At 37.3% G+C, this 19,992-nt stretch overlaps 1 protein-coding gene across 3 annotated transcripts in view; it reads left to right on the top strand.

Moving 5' to 3' along the window:
- Positions 1-19,992, top strand: part of LOC150092677 (putative inactive 1-aminocyclopropane-1-carboxylate synthase-like protein 2) — a 244,260-nt gene that overhangs the window by 121,490 nt on the left and 102,778 nt on the right. For all 3 annotated transcript variants that reach the window (XM_090414510.1, XM_090414509.1, XM_090414507.1), the window contains exon 7: positions 2,773-2,870. In XM_090414510.1, coding sequence (XP_090270636.1) covers positions 2,773-2,870 — 98 coding nt within the window. The remainder of the gene's footprint in view (positions 1-2,772; positions 2,871-19,992) is intronic.

Genomic DNA, 19,992 nt, shown 5'->3' with positions numbered 1-19,992 from the left:
AGTATCTTCAGGACTGGCGTAAGGTGGTACAACACCAGGGCACTCCTTGCAAAGGTGGAGCAAGCTACCAAAATCCTATCTCAGTATCTCCCATAATACAAAACACATCTCCTTGCGGATATGTCTAATGTTATGCATTAAGGGAAGGGCCACAACCCAGACTAGTTTCGACCTTTATTGAGGTCTCTTCAGTGGGAGCCAGGCCCAAGTGGAGATACCAGGCAGAAGCATTAGCAGGTCATCTCTACCTATAATAGTTGCAAAATGGTGTGCCACCCTTTTTTAATAAATTACTCTGGATTTAGAGAAAGATGTTGAAAGTTTATTTTTCACTTGGTTAGGGTATAATAAATTTAGTTTAATCCTTTATCCAAGTGTGAGCAAACAAAGTTTGCGCCTGAAAGTATCTTCAGGACTGGGGTAAGGTGGTACAACACCAGGGCACTCCTTGCAAAGGTGGAGCAAGCTACCAACCCTCCTATCTCAGTATCTCCCATAATGCAAAACACATCTCCTTGCAGATATGTCTTATGTTATTCATTAAGGGAAGGGCCACAACCCAGACTAGCTTTGACCTTTATTGAGGTCTCTTCAGTGGGAGCCATTCTGATTCTTTCACTTATATATCTTTTGATATATAAGTGAAAGAATTTCACTTATGATATATCACCATGTATTTTTAAGGAATGTGCATTGGAGTTGGCTATGTCCCTGACCTGATTATTTAATGAAAATCTTGCAGTAGATAGGGTTCCTCAGGAGTGGAAAAAATTTTCACATTTGATGTCTGAGATGCCGTATGGTCATTCCTGTACCTCAACGGGTTTTGGGAGTGAAGTCTTTTAGAATAAGTGGTAGGGTTGCAGATTCCCTTTCCACAAAGAGTTTGTAGGACAATCACAGACATCCATGCCCATGGCAGGATTCGAACCTGCAGCCTCTTGGCTGGAGAGCAGAACCGCTAACCACTCGGCCAACCAACCTTGCCGAGTGGAAAGGATTGGAAAGAAGGCAAAATATACCACCCCACGAGCATGGTTCTAGGACAGAAATTTCCAATTAGTGTTGGAAAGATTGCTTAGGAATAGAATACAGGATTTGGTTGATGGACATAGGATTCTTTATGATGTCAGCATGGACTTGTAAAGGGTAGGTCATGTTTTAGCAATTTACTTGTATTTTATAAGGTAACAAGTGTGTTAGGTAAGGGAGAATCATATACAGTGATATTCTTGGACTATGCTAAAGCGTTTGATAATTATCAAATGATAAGTTGGTATACAAGCTACAGAGGATTGGAATAGATAGTATATCGGTTAGATGGATTGGAGATTGGCTTTCTGAATGATATCAGCAAGTTGTGTATGATGGAGCAGTGTCTCTAAAAAGGATAACTGGGTAACCAGTGATGTGCCCCTGTGTTCTGTTCTTGGGCCCCTGCTGTTTAACTTGTTTGTAAAAGATATATCATGTGGACTGACACTGGGGAATCTTCAGTTGTTTGCTGATGATGCAAAGTTGGGAAGAATTATAAGTAGCACTGCTGTTGTTAATTCCCTGCAGGAAGATTTGAATAGATTTTTGACTTTGACAAAGGGGTGCGGTTGTAGTTTTAATATTAAGTGCAAGGTGTTATATTTTGGCCTGCCATATATTTCTGCACTCCAAAATATAACACCTTCCACTTAATATTGGGCCTTAATATACTATATGGACGTTGCCATGTATACTGCAGGAAGTGGATGAGATTAGTGAATTTACAGTAGACTGAAGTTTAAAGGGCATATGGCTTGTGTTGCATAGGCTGCACATCGTAGTGCTGCTATGATAAGTACTCTAACTTGTAGGATGAGGAAGTTGTTGTGCCACTGTATAAAGCACTAGTCAGATCACACCTAGACTGTTGTGCCAGATCTGGTCACCTGATTTTCAGTGTGATGTGCAGACATTGGAGAAGGTCCAGAGGCAAGTGACTAAGAAAATATCAGGATTTTGGTCTGCTGGCTATGGAGACAGGTTGAAAAATGTAGATTGTAGAAGTCAGTGGATAGGAAGAAAAGAAGTGATATGATAGAGACATTTAAGTTAGAGGATTGAATCTCAGATTAATCCATATGAGATTAGAAAAAGAGTAGAAGGCGAGCGGGGAAAACCAGAGATCATTCCTGGAAGTCATATAAGAGTGTGGCGAAGATGAGTGTGAGGAGTAGATTTTTTGCATTTAGAATTATCAGTGAATGGAATGCATTATCAAAATGTGTTGTTAATGCAAGGGGTGTTAAGGATTTTAAGATTTGGTATGATAACTATATTGTTAATTAAATGAACAAGATGAGTCTGCAGACTCCATGGAGGGTGCAATAATAATATTGAATGAATGTATAGATAATCAAATTTGAACTAAGTTAACTAATATTCTGTATTGGTTAAAACCAAGTACTGATAATTATTGTTTTGAATGTGATCTAATTATACAAGTTTCTTTTCATCAACAATCTTGATTAAACAGTGTAAACTCAGCTGCTGAAATCTGCAAGACTGAAAATAATCACTGTTCCTGTGCAGAGCATCAATGAGAAAGGCAGGGAACTTCCAGAGTGCAGGGGAACTGAGCTAATTGACATAATTAATGTTACTGAGAATAAGAAAATCGAAACAGTAAGATCCATCTAAATATTAATTATAAAAGAATGCATTCCGGGAATAATTTACAGTGCATGCTATAGATTTGATTTGCAGAGTTTAATTTTTAATTTTACTTTATTTTTGCAGAAGTAATATTATCACCTACTCCTGTATATGGTCGAATATATACTGATATGGTACAACGTTCTTTAGTAGAAATGTGGCCAATACCTCTTACTGATGAGGTAAGTGAGAGTATTTTTTAAGAAAAACAAATAATGCACAAGGAATTACCATGTTTGTAGATGCTATGTTGTGAGCTTCCATCATCATCATTAAATTCCTGACACGTACCCTCAAGGGGTGTACAGGATATGATAGTACTACATGAAAAATTTACATCGTTACTAACTTCTTATCTACAATTTTCCTCCAAATCAGTCTGTTACTTGTCAAGACTCCAACATTATCAGATCTTATATTTCTATTGTCTAAGGCACTTTGTACCGTATCAATCCACCTATATCTTACTCTTCCTCTGGGTCGGTTTGCTGCCAATCTGACAGAGAACACTTGTTTTGCTAATCTTTCATCACCCATTCTGTTTAAGTGACATTCAGCATCCAGGAATGCGTTAGCTCTGCTAACGCATTCCTGGATGCTGAATGTCAAGCTCTTTCCTAATATCCTCGTTTTTAATATGATATTGCCATTGATGCCATCTGTTCACACCTCTAATCTTTCTCAGGACTCTCATATCTGTGGTCTCTAGTCTTTGGTCTATTGTTTTACTTCTGACCCAGCTCTCAGATCCATAAGTTAAAACTGGTTTGAACACTGTCTTGTATACAGCTAATTTAGTTTCCAAGTAATATTTCTCTTATTCCATATGAATTTATTCAGTTGACTTCCTACCATACCAGCTTTGTTGATTCTGTTGTCTATTTCCATATTTAATTTATCATCTTCACTAAAAAACGTGCCTAATTAGCTGAAATGTTTTACTTGTTACACAGGTTCCCCATTCAAAACACAGTTGACATTTTCAACAGTTCTACCTATTTTCGTTGTCTTTGTCTTTTTATTGCTGACCTTCATACCATATCTATTACAACAGTTATTCAATATAGTAAGGGAATCTTGCAAACTTGTAGTGGATTTATTTAGAAATATAACATCGTCAGCATAAAGCAAAGAGCTGACATTAACATCTCCAATTCTGATATCATGTTTAATACCACTTTCCTTCATAATGTGATCCATATAGATAATGAATATCAGAGGAGATAATGTACATTCTTCTCTCACACCAAATTTAACATTAAACCATCTTCCTGTACTTCCTTCAATTCTAACTGCTGACTTGCAACTCAAATAAAGATTAAGTATTGCTTGATATAATGCCCCATTGACACCATATAATTGTAGTGTATTGAATAGCTTCTCTCTTGGCACCTTGTCATAAGCCTTTTCAGATCGACAAAACTTAAATACAGATCTTTAGTATAATCCCGTGCTTTCTCAGCTATTTGTCGTAAAGTAAAGATCTGATCCTGACAGCCTCTGTTTGGCCTGAATCCAGCTTGTTCTTTATCAAGCTTTTCTTCCTCAATTCTTCCGTTTCTCAAGTATACTTGCATAAATCTTGCCCGGAACACTCAATAGGGAAATATCATTGTAATTCTCACATTCAGTTTTATTTTCCTTTTTATGTATGGGTACTATTAGAGCTCTACTCCAATCATCAGGAATTCATCCCTCTGTCCAGTCCTTCTGAATTATGCGGTGCAGCCACTGTAAGACTTTTATACCACCATATTTCAGCATTTCTGGTCGAATATCATCTACACCTGCTGCCTTTCCACATTTCAAGCCTTTGATAGCTTTTTCTACTTCAAGTATGGGTATGTATTCCTTACTATGCCTGTTGAGTGTTTTTTACTACTGTGCTATCATTGCTTGTTTCATTTAGCAATTTTTTGAAGTAATTACTCCATACTTCAAGGATATCTTTTTCTCCCGTTTTCATTTCACTTTTATCATCTCCAACTCCTTTTAGAGCACTCTTTCCTCCATTTCTAAGCTTCTTCAACAACCTCCAGAATATCTTACCACCTTCTTGATATTTATTTTCTATGTTCTTGCCAAAGTCCTCCCATGACTTTTGTTTAGCTAGTTTTACACAGTGTTTAGCTTTCTTACATTTGTCTCTGTATTCTCTAAGAGCACAAGCTGTCTTATTTGTCAGGAACTTTTGATATGCTTCCTTCTTTTCCTTCACTGCCTCATTAACTTCTTGTGTCCACAATGGAGTTCTTATTTTTCTATCCTTGCAGACAACCTCACCACATGCCTCTCTAGCTGAATTAATCAAGGTTTTCTTCAAGGTTTGCCACTGAATCTCCAAGGTTTGGTTCTTGTTCTCAAACTCTTTCACTTTTTCTTCAATAAACTTAGTGTATTTTAGTCTACAGATCACATCTGAGAGCTGGTCAACTTTTATTCACTTAAAAACTTTTTTACATGTCATTCTTTTCAATATGAAATTAAATTTTATCCTGCTCAAGACTAAATAGTGATCGCTTCCAGTTTCAAATCCTCTGTACACTCTGGTGTCTTGCACCAGGGAGATAACATCACTATCAACAATAACATAGTCAAAGAGAGATTTCTTATTCCTTGCCTCTTCTCTCCATGTGAATTTGTGCACAATTTTATTATTATTACGTGACACCTCCAGGGAGTCCAAAGACTCATCGAGGGAGGGCATCCACTCAACCTCTCTCTATCTTTACCACTCACAATCCACCAACTGCACCAACGCCATCTACTGCCCATCACCACCACTAGTATTTTCACAGACAATCACAAACATCCATGCCCACAGCAGGATTCGAACCCACTGGCTTTTGGCTGGAGAGCAGATATGCTAACCACTCGGCCAACCAGACTGGCTATGTTGGAACATGGTATTAGTAATAACCAGTCCATGTCCTGAACAGAAATCCAACAGGTATTTGATTATTATTAGCTTTGCTCTTTTCTCCAAATTTTCCCAAAACATTTTTGTATGTCTGACAATCACTTCCTACTCTGCAATTTAGATCCCCGACAAGGACCAACTTTTCCTTTTTCATTGTGTCAGTTGCTTTCTCTAGAGCCTCAAAGAATTCCTCCACTTCTACCTTAGTAGAGCCTTCTGTGGGAACATAGGCACAAATAAGTCTCATTGTCCAGTTACCCATTCTAATATTTGCCCACATCACTATACTTGAAATTGTCTGCCATTCAAGAAGATTAACCTCGTATTTAGTGTTGAATACTATGGCTTCTCTGTTCTTTTCCTTGATTGTCATTGCCTGAATGTAACATTTTGCATTTATTGTTCAGAAAGATCTCACCAGTTTTTGTCTTTTTTGTTTCAGTCACCCCTATTATGTCGATCTGGTACTTATCTAATTCCTCAGCTAGCTCCATTTTTCTTTACCATTCATGCTTCTTATGTTGATAGTATCGATCTTTAACTCTGGTGATGTTGAGTTGGGGGTGTGCTTTCAGATTTGTTCCAGTAACTGACTTTTTGCTGTTCGCCCTGGTTCCCTGGTGAAAACAACGTGGGCCTTGTTTACCGGGCAACACCCCAGCCGGCATGAAATTTTGTCATGTTGTACCATCATTTTGTATATTGGTTTAAGCCAATAAGAATACAATTTGGTCGGCTAAATCCCAAATTTGCCAGCCCATCCTTGTTCGTTCAGTATCCAGGTAGATACCCAACACGGTGCACCACGAGAAGGTGAGGATTGGACATTAGGTCAGAACCCATGGTCGGTTCTCCGCATTCCTTTAAAGGCTATGTGGAGGTCTCCTCTCAGTTGTGAGCTTCCGTGTATCCCAATTCTTTATATTACCAATATGGAAAATTTCAACAATTAATAAAGGTTGTACCTTGAATAGTGTGTTTTCCTCTCCAAAAACGCCTAATCATTTCAAGTATTTTTTTGTGAAGAAACTGAAGATAAAAAAAAATCTCATTAAAATTACCTCAACTCAGTATTAGCCTGTTGCAAGAGAACCTCAATGGAGCATGAAGACTAATCGCAGAAGATCCACACTATCCACCCCAAATCTATCATGCCTCTTCTTAAAATCATTCACCAACAAAGAATTCATCTATCTAATTGACAAGCTTAGGTGTTGGACGTTATTCATAACTTTTTTTTTTTTTTTTTTTGCTTACATTCTGGCTTATATTTTGTTGGATTTCAAACCAACATCTTTAGAGTAAACAACATGCTACAGTTTGCATGGAATAGTGGTATTTTTTTCTCGTGTGTTTGGGGGTGGTAGGCAAAGTAGGAGGGCCATGCATATTTTATGATTTTACAAAACAAATGATCTGTTTTTTAGGAGCTGTAGTCATTGGCCAAGAAAGTATGGCAAAGACAGTTGACAGACTCTAGTTCTGTGTGTAAGTGTTTTTGAAATTTCATACTGTAGGGCTGGGTGATGGTGTGATTGTTTATGTAGATACCATCTTGTGTGTTGGCTTTTTATAAATGGAAAAAGATAGGGAACCATCTGAAAGGTGAGTGACTAATGTGTCAAGAAAAGGCTAACGGTTGTTTTATTTTTTTTTTTCTATTGTGAAGTGAATTTTGGTGTTGATTGTTAGGTAAGTTACAAAAGAATGCAAAGTGTGTCTTGCTTGTGGTGCCAAACGGCAAATACTTGACCCTCTTACTTTTCCCTCCCAAAACACACAGTAGCAAAACACTCCCATTCCTATCCCATATATATCATTAGTGGTAGCTGGCACAAATGATCTGACTGGTAACAAGAAGTGTGTATGGAGGGATGTCATGAGACTGTTAAAGAGAGTGAAAGATAAGTGTGGTAGGTATGTAATCGGTGTGTTGCCCAGGTATGTTGATGATAAGGCAAGCAAAGATTTTGAATGGTATGCTAGCAAAGTTGTGTTTGGAGAAAAGAGTTCATTTTATGAATGTATAGGATGAGTTTGAGGGGCAGATATAGCTATATAAAAGAGATGGACTACATTTGAATGGATTTGGTGTGAGTCATTTGGAGAAACTGTTGCAAGACAGAATGACTAGAGTGAATGTAAGACCTGAGAAGTAAGTGGTGTTGTGGAAGAGTAGGTGAGTAAGGTAGGCAAGTTTGTGAATGGTGCAAGTTGAGAGAGAGAACATAGAGTGGACAGGGGGAACACTGTGTAAACTGTGGATGATGGTTTCAGGAGTAGATGTGTGAGTGCGTAAGAAAGGATTAAGACGGTTAAGGATGTGCGGGTGATATTTAGGTCTGGGGAGGGCTGTAGTATCAGTGATGATAGATAGGAATGGATAGCAGAGATGGAATATGTAGTCTTTCATGAAGCCAGACAAAGCAAAAAGGGTGGAGGAATGTTATTAATGATAGCATAGGAGTTGTGACCATCCAGGGTGGAGATGCCAGGAGCAAATAATGACAGTGATGTTGAAGAAGTATGGTGTGAAGTGGAGGTGAACCGGATGAAATGTTTGTTAGGGTGTTGCTATAGACCTAGTAATGGGGAAGGCATTGAGAAGGAAATGTTTAGACCAATTGGTCTGGCTAATAAAAAAGAATGATCATTATAGGCAATTTCAATTATGGTAATATAGATTGGAATGAAGAGACAGCATCAGGAACCAGAGAATGAATTTCTCGAGTTTTTAAGGAATAACTATCTTGAGCAGTACATAACAGTGGCCACATGTGGATCAGGGATCTTCGATTTGATTATCTTGTCAGAAGATATTGTTGTAAATGAAGTGACACATCATCCTCCAGTTGGTAGCAGCCAGCCATATCAGGACTTTTGTGAGAAGGAGTTACATGTGGAACTATAAGGAGAGTAATTATGGCAAAAAAATTTGCATGGGAAGGAAATCAGTGCTGCTTGATCTCTACTGAGGAATTATCTGTCAGAGGCAGTGACTTGAGTGTATTACAAAGGTCAGGAGATTAAATAAGGTAGGCATAAAATAGATTACTGAATAGGTGAAGCATACAATCTAGAAGAAAAGGCATTGTAGAGGCAGCACAAATAAGGAGATAATCAGTTACACGAGGAGCACAAAGAGAAAGCAAGGAAGTTGACTCGCTTAGTAAGGGTAGCAACAGTGCGGTATGAGCAGCAATTATCAAATGACACTAAAAGAAATCCTAGGGATTTTTTTTCTATATGTGGCCAGCAGAAGGAACAATTGTTGAAAGTTTTTCACTTGGTTATATTATAAATTAAAAATACCAAGAAATTATATACTTGGTTTAATCAATTATCCAAGTGTAAGCAAACAAAGTTTTCACCTGAAGTATCTTTCAGGACTGGAGCAACTCGTGGCAAAGGTGGTATGAGTTCTCATCACTTGCCTCAGTATCCCATAATGCAAAGCACATCTCCTTGCAGACATGTATAATGCTATGCATTAAGGGAAGGATCACTACCAGACCGGTTTTGACCTTCATTGAGGTCTCATCAGTGGGAGCCAGACCCAGAGGTGGTGATACTAAGATGGAAGTAATGGAGAAGTCAGGCAAATGATGAGAAGTGATACTACCTTTGCTATGTGTTGCCCCAATCCTGAAAGATACTTCAGGTGCAAACTTTGTTTGCTTACACTTGGATAACAGATTATACCAAGTATATAATTTCTTGGTATCTTTGATTTATAATATAACCAAGTGAAAAACTTTCAACAACTATCTATCTCTAATCCAGAGTATTTTTAATAACAAGGTGTGACACCTTTTAGCAACTGGTATATGGAAATATGACTTCTCCATTACTTCCACCTTAGTATCACCACCTTTGGGTCTGACTTCCACTGATGAGACCTCAATAAAGGTCGAAGCCAGTCTGGGTAGTGACCCTTCCCTTAATGCATAGCATTATATATGTCCACAAGGAGATGTGCTTTGCATAATGGGATACTGAGGCAAGTGATGAGAAGTTATACCACCTTTGCCACAAGTTGCCCCAGTCCTGAAAGATACTTTAGGCACAAACTTTGTTTGCTTACACTTGGATAATGGATTAAACCAAGTATATAATTTCTTGTATCGTGAATTTAGAAGGAAGAATTATTATGGGTGGATGATGTTGGTCAGTAATAATGGGAAAATGATAAATACTGAGGATATTGTAGAGGTGTTAAATGAGCAGTTTATTAAAGTATTCCATCCTTGTGATTGCAACATAATGCAGAACTTGAGAGCAGTGGTGATAGGGGAGGAACCATGGATGGTGACTGAGCAGGAGGTATGAGGAATTGAGTAAACTTGATGTCAATAAGGCCATGGGACTTGATGGTATATCACGGCATGTCTGAGGAAATGTTTCAGGGAGTTAACAACACCTTTAGCATACATTTTCAACATGAATCTTAGATTAGCCCAGGTCCCAAAGGAATGGAAAGATGGCAAAATTGTTCTGCTTCATAAAGGAGGTGATAAGACTAAGCCTTCGAATTATATGCCAATCTGCTTGCCTGGAGTTGTGGTCAAGGTGTTGAAGAAGTTCTCTGGCTGCTGTCCACCCAGGGAACTCTACTAGGTGAACAGCAGTAGAGTTCTCTTTAATGGGTAGCATGGATTTGCTGAAGGAAGATCGTGTTTTAGCAATCTGCTTACTTATTATAACAAGGTGACGAATATGGAGATGCATATACAGTAGTATATTTAGATTTTGCAAAGGCTTTCGATAGATTACCACAATAAACTAGTGGTTAAATTTGAACAGATGGGATTGAGTAGTAGAATTAGTTCATTGGATTGGAGATTAACTGTCTGATAGGTATCAACAGGTTGTATATGGGGGGGGGGTGATATCCCATGAGAAGAAAGTCACTAATGCTGTGACCCAGAAGTCTGTTTTAAGCCATTGTTGTTGTTTAATTTGTATGTAAATGACATTGGAAAGGGCTTAAATGGTGATATACAATTGTTTGCAGATGATACAAAGTTATACAATGTTGTAGCTTTACAAGATGGCCTAAATAGACTGTCCGAATGGGCAAGTGTGTGTTTTGGGAGATGTTAGTTTAATGTTACAAAATGAGGTTTTAAAATTTGGGATGCAGAGTATAAGATTGGTGGGGATATTTTGGAGGAGGTGGAGGAGATAAAGGATTTGGGGGTTGTGGTGGATAGAGACTTGAAATTTCATGGACATTTTGTTAAAATTGTGAGGACAGCACAGCAGATTATGAGAATGATGTGGAGAACACTGACATGTAGAAGTAAGGATGTTTTGATTCCATTGTATAAGACTTTGATCAGGCTGCATATGAATTACTGTGCACAGATTTGGTTGCCAGGTTTTCAAAAGGATAACGAGATGTTGGAGAGGGTCCAGATACTAAGTTTGTTTCTGGTCTTTGGAATATGAATATGAGGACATATTGAGAGAATGCAAATTACAGAGCCTAGTGGATAGAAGGAAGAGGGGAGACATGATTGAACCACATAAGTGCTAAGGGGTAATTACCAGATTAGCATGGATAAGATTTTTCATAGAATATCTGGAGAAGGGGGGGGGGGAGAACGAGAGGCCATCCCTGGAAGCTGTATAAGGTGGGTGTGAACAAGGGGGGGGGAGGTGATGAATAGTTTTTTTTACATGGTGAGTGGTGGGTGATCGGAAAGCATTGCCTGAGAGTGGTGGATGCAGGGACAGTGAATGCATTTAAGTCAAGGCACAATGAGCTGTGCATGTGAGAGTGGGACCTCCCACGATGAGTCTTTCTGTACTCCGTGAGGTCTGTTGATAATAGTAATAATAAATTCACAGTACATCTGAAAAGATAGCCAAAGTACTAATAAGATATAAGCTTCATACCACATTCAAACCGCATGTCAAATTAACAAGGACAAACTCCATCTTCTAGCATATTCTGGTGTGTATAAAGTTCCCTGTGACTTAGCTTACTATGGATGCTCAGGAAGATCTGTTGTTAACATCTGCTTTGGAGAACATAAGAAATACATTTACTACTTTTATTATAGCAAGCCTGGACTGGAAGACCATGCTTTGGATGTCTCCTCACACAGGATTAGATGGAAGAAAACCAATGTGTCTATATAGAAGTAATTACAAGTCAGAAAAATTATTTTTAGTCAACAGTGTCTATTAAGCTTTCTTCTAACCTTAACAGCTATGGCTGCATTAATTTGGGAGACTGTTATCTTAAGGTCAACTCCTACACAACTGTAATACTTCTTTTTTTTACATCGTTAGAGGGTGTTGAATTAGGACTTTCGATCTTTTGTCTGTTACAGTTTGATTTGTTTCACTTGCTAATTGTTGTATGTAAATTGTAACATGTTTGCTCTGAAGATGCTGGTTTGAAATCTGCCAAAATATAAGCCAATTAATAAACATAATTTTATAATTTAGTTTGTTTGGTGTTGTAATACTATTAAAATAAGTTATGAGTAACATCCAACACCTAAGCTTGTCAATTAGATTGATGATGCTTTGTTGGTGAATGTGTTCAAGAAGAGGCATGATATATTTTAGGTGGATAGTGTGGATCTTTTGCAATGAGTCTTCAGGTTCCATTGAGGTTCTTTTGCAAAAGGCCAATAATGAGCTTAGCTGAGGTTACTTTAATGAGATTTTTTTTTTATCTTCAGTTTGTTCACATATACGGTGCTTGAAATGATTAGGAGCTTCTTCGAGAGGAAAACACATACACAATTCAAAGTACAGCCTTTCGTAATTGTGTTCTGCTAGTAACTAGTAGAAATTTGCAGAAGCTGCTTCATTTGTTAAGCATGTATATTTTATTACAGAATTAAATTGCTTTGCATTAATGAAAAAAACTTCAGTTATTAACAGCTGCTAATAAGTACTCTAATAGAACAGTGGGAAGTGCTTAAGGTTTAATCTTTTCTTAATTAAGAAAGGGAGGGAATTCTTCATGCTCTGATTTTTTTAAAAGGATGTGATCTAACTTTTCTTTAAATTAACTTTTTTTCCCCATCTTGTACTGATATGCTTAATACAGTGACAAAAATTTCACTGCCACTGGGGAGTGACAGTGAAAACTCATAATTTTGATGTGTTAATCTTTTTACGTGGGGAATGTACATCGTTTTGAAATGAGGAGGAAGATGAGATCTGTGCTCCTCGCATCCCTCCTCACGTGTGTATGCATGTGCTCCTCACATCTCTCCTCAGTGTGTATGCATGTGCTCCTCGCATCCCTCCTCAGTGTGTATGCATGTGCACACTGATATATTAAACTGTTTCAAAAACCTATTTGGATTGGATGTATATTTTGAAGTCAGGCTAAAAATTTCTTATTTTGACAGCTACACATATCTTTGTTGATTTTTGGTGAGTTAATAAGTCTCTGGGTAGTGTCTGCCTGCTGTTATACACAGTAACTTAACATGTTTGTTCGCTGGAAAAATATTATTATTATTATTATTACTATGGCCAGTCCAAGGAGTCCTTAGACTCATCGAGGGAAGCCCTAATATATCATGTCATGAACTAGCCAACATTTGTGCGATACCTATCATACTTCACTTTGAACTCATTCAGAGTCATGGCACCCAGTGGCAACCTATTCTACTCATTCACTACTCTCCAAGCAAAAAAAACCTACTTCTAACACCCCTGCTAACTACATGCTTATTCAGTTTCCATGGATGGGTCCTAGTTCTCCCACTACCAGACCTGTTCTGAAAAATTTCCCCTGAATTAATCTTGTAAAATGCCTTCAGTAATTTGTATGTCTCAATCACCCCTTTTCCACCTATCAACCAGTTTCTGTCACCCACAAACAACCTGTTCTTGTAAAGTTCATTCCATAGACCTGCTACCATCCTGGTCACTTGCCTCTAGATCTTCTCCACCTCCTCATCATCACTAAGAAAAACTCTGGCATCCAGATCTGTGTGCAGTAGTCAAGATGGGGGCTTATCAAGATGTAATAAAGAGGAACAATAATGTGTTTGTTTCTGCTCATCAAATATTCTTCAGTAACCAAGTAATCTAATGAGCTGCTTTAGACACTTTTGCTATGTGCCCCTCCTACCTGCAGCCTATTTCTACAATTGGCACAATTGATGAATGGATTTAATAAATAATAAATAAACTAAAAAAAAAAAAGGGGGGTGTTAAGGGTCAAAGCTATATAACTGAGAGGAGACCTCCACATAGTCTTCAAAGGAATGCAGAGAACCGACCAGGGCTTCTGACCTAATGTCCAATCCTCACCTTCTCGTAGTGCACCCTGTTAGGTATCTACTTGATACTGAATGGACGAGGTTGGTCTGGCAATTTGGGATTCAGCCGACCAAATTGTATTCTTATTGACTTAAACCAAAATTTCAAATGATGGTACAACATGACAGAATTTCATGCTGGCTGGGGTTAAAAAAGGCCCTGTTGTTTTTTCCAGGAACCAGGGCAAATAGCATAAAGTCAGCTACTGGAACAAATCCTAAAACTTACCCCAACTCAACCTCACCAGAGTTCAAGGTCGGTACTATCAACATAACAAGTCTGAATGGCAAAGAAATGGAGCTAGCTGAGGAATTGAATTGACATAATAGGGGTGACTGAAACAAAAAAGACAAATACTGGTGAGATCTTTCTGAGCAATAAATACAAAATGTTATTTAAGTTAAGGGATATTACATCCCATATTGTTTCATAGCCGAATAAGAAACTCAAAGAGTTTCATGTCTAATATAGTAAATATATAAAGTTCGGCGAGTCCAAGTAAGCAAATACCTGGATAGTGTTACAACTGACCCTTTAGGGAGTGCAACACTGAGGCAACTCATGGTAAGGGTAGAGCAAGCTCCGATCACTATTCTTGATATTTCCCCATAATGTGAAACCCAGCTCCTAGGAGCTGTATTACTGTTCTACATTATGAGTGAGAGAAGGTCACTACCCAGACCGGTTTCAACCTTTATTGAGGTCTCATCAGTGAGTAGGTAGACCTAGAAATTCCAAGTTTGTAGCAAGCAGAACTTACATATACCCTACTATGAGAATTACTCTACTTCTTGAGTATTTGTTATTGTTGTTAGTGATGTTTTCCCACTCGTCTAGGACACCAGAGTGTACAGAGGATTTGAAATTGGAAGTGATCACCATTTAGTCTTGAGCAGGATAAAATTGAATTTCATATTGAAAAGAAGAACATGTAAGAAAGTTTTAAAGTGAACAAAAGTTGAGCAGCTCTCAGATGTGAACTGTAGACTAAAATACACAAATATTATTGAAGAAAAAATGAAAGAGTTTGAGAGCAGGAACCAAACCTTGGAGATTCAGTGGCAAGCCCTGAAGAAAACACTAATTGATTCAGCCAGGGAGGCATTTGGAGAGGTTGTGTGCCAGGATATAAAAATCAGAACTCCATGGTGGACACAGGAAGTTAAAGAGACATTGACGGAAATGAAGAAAGCATATCAAAAGTTCCTGGCAAATAAGTCAGCTTGCGCTCTTAGAGAATACAGAAACAGATGTAAGAAAGCTAGACACTGTGTAAAACTGGCTAATCAAAAGTCATGGATGGACTTTGGCAAGAACATAGAAAATAAATATCAAGAAAATGCAAGGTATTCTGGTGGTTGTTGAAGAGCTCAGAAATTGAGGAAAGAGTGCTGTTAAAGGAATTAGAGATTATAAAGGTGACATGAAAACAGGAGAAAAAATATCCTTGAAGTATGGAGTAATTACTTTGAAAAACTGCTAAATGAAAGAAGCAGTGATGACAGTACAGTGGTAAAAAACACTGACCAGGCATGTAGTCAGGAAGACCTATCCATACTTGAAGTAGAAAAAGCCATCAAAAGCCTGAAATGTGGAAAGGCAGCAGGAGTAGATGATATTTGACCAGAAATGCTCAAGTACGGAGGTATAAAAGTTGTACAGTGGCTTCACTGCATAGTTTAGAATGCCTGAACGGAGGGACGAATTTCAGATGATTGGAGTAGAGCTCTCATAGTACCCATATATAAAAAGAGAAATAAAATTGAATCTGAGAATTACAGAAGCATTTCATTACTGAGTGTTCCTGGTAAGATATATGCAAGTATACTTGAGAAACGGTTCAGAAGGATTGTGGAAAAGAAGCTTGGTGCAGAACAAGCTGGATTCAGGCCCAGTAGAGGGTGTCAGGATCAGATTTTTATTTTACAACAGATAGTTGAGAAATCATGGGAATATAACAAAGATCTGTATTTAAGTTTTGTAGATCTGGAAAAGGACAAGGTGCCAAGAGACAAGCTATTCCAAATGCTACAGTTATATGGTGTTAATTGGACATTGTATCAAGCAATACTTAGTCTTTATTTGAGTTGTAAGTCAGCAGTTAGAATTGAAGTTAGTACAGGAAGATAGTTTAATGTTAAATCTGGTGTCAGACAGGGATGTACATTATCCCCTCTCTTATTAATTATCTATATGAATCACATTATGAAGGAAAGTTGGTCTTAAACCTGATATCAAAATTGGAGGTGTTAATCTTTGCTTTATGCGGATGATGTTATACTCCTAAATAAATCCATTACAAATCTGCAAGATTCCCTGACTAAATTGAATAACTGTTGGAATAGATGTGGTATGAAGATCAGCATTACAAAGACAATGAAAATAGGCAGAAATTGAAAATATCAACTGCATTGTGAACAGAGAACTTAAAGAACAAGTAAAGTGTTTCATCTACTTAGACATGGTTTTTAATGAAGATGATAAATTAAATATGGAAATAGACAACAAAATAAACAAAGCTGGTATGGTAGGAACTCGACTGAATAAATTTATATGGAATAAGAGAGAAATTAGTCAAAACACTAAATTAGCTCTATACAAGACAGTGTTTAAACCAATTTTAACTTATGGATCTGAGATCTGGGTTAGAAGTAAAACACTTGACCAAAGACTAGAGACCGCAAATATGAGAGTCCTGAGAAAGATTAGGGGCATGAACAGATGACATCAATGCCAATATCATATTACAAATGAGGATATTAGGAAAGAACTTGATGTTGTCAGCATCCAGGAATGCATTAGCAGAGCTAATCTCAGGTGGTATGGTCACTGAAGAAGAATGGGAGAGGAAAGATTAGCAAAACAAGTGTTCCCTGCCAGGTTGGCAGGAAAAAGACCCAGAGGAAGGCTAAGATATAGGTGGATTGATACAGTAAAAAGTGTTAGAAGATCTGGAATATATAAGACCTGATAATATTGGAGTCTTGACAAATAACAGACTGATTTGGAGGAAAATTGTAAATAGGAAGTTAGTAATGATATAAATTTTTCATGTAGTACTATCATATCCTGTACACCCCTCGAGGGTATATATCAGGAATTTGGTGATGATGAATAAACTAAAATCTTCTACAAAAGCATGCTGATAAGACACTTATAACTGCCTAAAAACTGGTTTTCTTGAAAATTTTCTCTTGGACTTCTCTTATCAGGAGACTTCAGCTATGATGGTGTTATTGGCTGCAACATTTCAGAATAGACATTTTTTTTTTCTCCCATAAATGCACAGTGAAACCTTCATTCAGGGAAGCCATAGACCAGGGGTTCCCAACCTTATGCCCGCAGGCACCATGGTGCCCGTCGACCAATTTGTGTGTGCCTGCCGCTGTTCAACCATGTGCCGTATAGTTTGAAATAATCACGAAACAATTCATGGCATGCTATATGATGCATGTGTTAATGACACATGACGAGTATTAAACGCATACAATGTAAAGTAGACGTGCATTCGAAGTTGTTCATTCCAGTTTAAGAACTAGAATATCATCATATTCTCCTAATTACGAAGCACTGGCCAATGAAATGAAATCAATGCCAAAGATCACACTAACTTACTTATATATATATATTTAAATTTTTATATAATGTAAACTTTGTATGTATTCATTTAACAAAAGAATTCAAAAAATTTGCTTGAAAAAATGGATGGTGCTCATCGCCCTACCGGTATTTTAGAATGTGCTCTAGGAAACAAAAAGGTTGGGAACCCTTGCCATAGACAGTTCTTGGTTGTAGCTTAGCAGATTTTCCATCACTAACACATGCCCAACAACACACAACATGAAATTAATGATTTTTGGTATCATTAAAATGGAATATTAAGATGTTCTTCATTTTAGTTGATGAGTAACAGGAATAAATATTCTGAAAGTAATGCCTCCATTTTCATAGTCCGTCAGAAAAAAAAAAAAAAAAAAAGATGCTAGCAGCAAAATAAAAAAAATAATAGTTTGAAGTGTTTATCATCATCCATTGTTTCTCAATATAATCTTCCTGTCTTTTGATGTATTTAACACTGCCAAATGACAAAATTTCCAAGCTGTTATAGTAAAGCTTTTCAGATGGTTTTTTTCCTGCTTTGACCTTTTTATCTTTTTCTAAGTGGATAGGGTATCCTTAAGATTTGTGTCTTCAATTTAAAAACTAACTAGAGGTCTGCTATAGCAAAGCCCAAGCTTCAGGATGGATTTCAAAACTTCATATCTGATCTCTTCGATAGCCATTGAAGTGAGGCACTCATGTTGCAAAGCAATGGTTATTTTCCTTGGTATGAGCACATTTAATTCAATGTTGAGCTTTCTCATGATCACCACATAGTTTTGCAAATTTATTGTCATCTTTTTCACCATGTAGTCCTGGTAAGTGACACCTTTGTTCTCCAAAGACAGTCTCTGCGCATGTTCTGGCAAAAGGGATGAATTTTGAATTTCTTGGGGGGGGGGGCAATATTCCATTGACTGTATTTTCATTTTTGAATTGATGGTGAACCCAACTTTCATTCACAGTTACAATTTTGTGAAGGAGAGCATTGCCTTCCTTTCAGTAAGGTTGGAGCAGTAAGTGACAGCCTTTCATCCTCATCTATTTGATGAGACTGATATTTGTCAGTGAAACATCAATGAACTTCCACACAATGAAATTAACAGCTCATGCTGCTAATCCAATGTTCACTTTCAATAGTGATCTGTGATGTTATTGCTGATTCAGCTGCTCAACTTTCTACTTCTTATTATTACTCAGTCATCTGTATGCACTAGAAAGACTTATCATGGAAAGCTCACAATAACCATTATTCACATAATACCTCAGTTTAGACTCACTCACTGATTATGCCAACCCATTCCACCATTCACCACTCTCAAAAACAAAAAATCTAGTCAATTAAATTAATAAGTTTGCCAAGAAGTTATATTCTTCTTTAATCCTTTTTCCCAAATGTAAGCAAACAAAGTTTGTACGTGAAGTTCCTTCACGACTAGGCTACTTGTATATAGAAGCTAATGACTTAACATTAATTCCTTGTATCCCATAATACAAAGCACACATTCTTTCAGGTCTGTATAATGCTATGCATTATGGGTAGAGTCACTACCCAGATCGGTTTCAACCTTTGAAGTCAGTGGGAGCCAGACCCAGAAAAGATACTAAGGTTTAAGTAATGTAGAAGTCATATATCCTACATACAAGTAGTGAAAAGGTGTCACACCTTATTATTAAACTATTTTGGATTATGTTTTGGCTATTTTTAGTTACATTTTCAGTATGTTCTCTATATTTCAGCTTCCTTCGAAAATCACCTCCAAATTACAAGTCAAATTCATACTGTTTGGTTCCATCGATGAAGTATTACATAGCATGTAATGGAAATCATCAGTTGTGGTTTTTAGCTACCTGCTTATTTTATGGTTGTTTATTAATGTCATCTCCACTATTGTTGTTTCTTGTTCTGTAATGTATAGTATTCACATCTGCAACTGCCTCATAGAAACCTCAGATGACCTTAATGAACAACCATAAAGTAAGTCGGCAGCTAAAAACCACAATTGACAATTTCTGTTACAAACTATGTAATACTTCATCGATGAAACCAAACTGTAATTTGTAATTTGGAGGTGATATTTTCAAAGGAAGCTGAAATTTTGAGGATATATTAAAAAAGTAGCCAAATGTGGGCAAAAAAGGAAAACTACATTGACTAGTTAGGAAAAGCAAAATGAGTCAAAGATTGTCTGCTGTAGACTTAAATAGAGATTTGCCAGCTAGGTGAGAGTAATGTTAGTAATTGGCAGTGAATTTCAATAGCAGTCCCATTTTCATGTATCAAAAATTTTATTACACTGTTTTTCCATGCTTGGCAGACTTGTAAAAGACTTATGTATTGTATATTCCACAATAGGAGAAATCCAATGTTAATTTTATGCCACTGTATATTAAACTGTAGCAGAGGGAAGGAATAAAAAAAAGACCACACACATAAAATATTACCTTTAAATTGTCCCTTGTATTAAATACAGTGAAAATAA

Source organism: Typopeltis vanoorti, chromosome 25 (assembly GCF_054136105.1).
Source record: "Typopeltis vanoorti isolate ZY-2024b chromosome 25, IOZ_Tvanoo_1.0, whole genome shotgun sequence".
Taxonomy (NCBI): Eukaryota; Metazoa; Arthropoda; class Arachnida; order Uropygi; family Thelyphonidae; genus Typopeltis; species Typopeltis vanoorti.
Note: the sequence above shows the minus strand (reverse complement) of the source record. Positions and strands in the feature narration are given on the sequence as shown.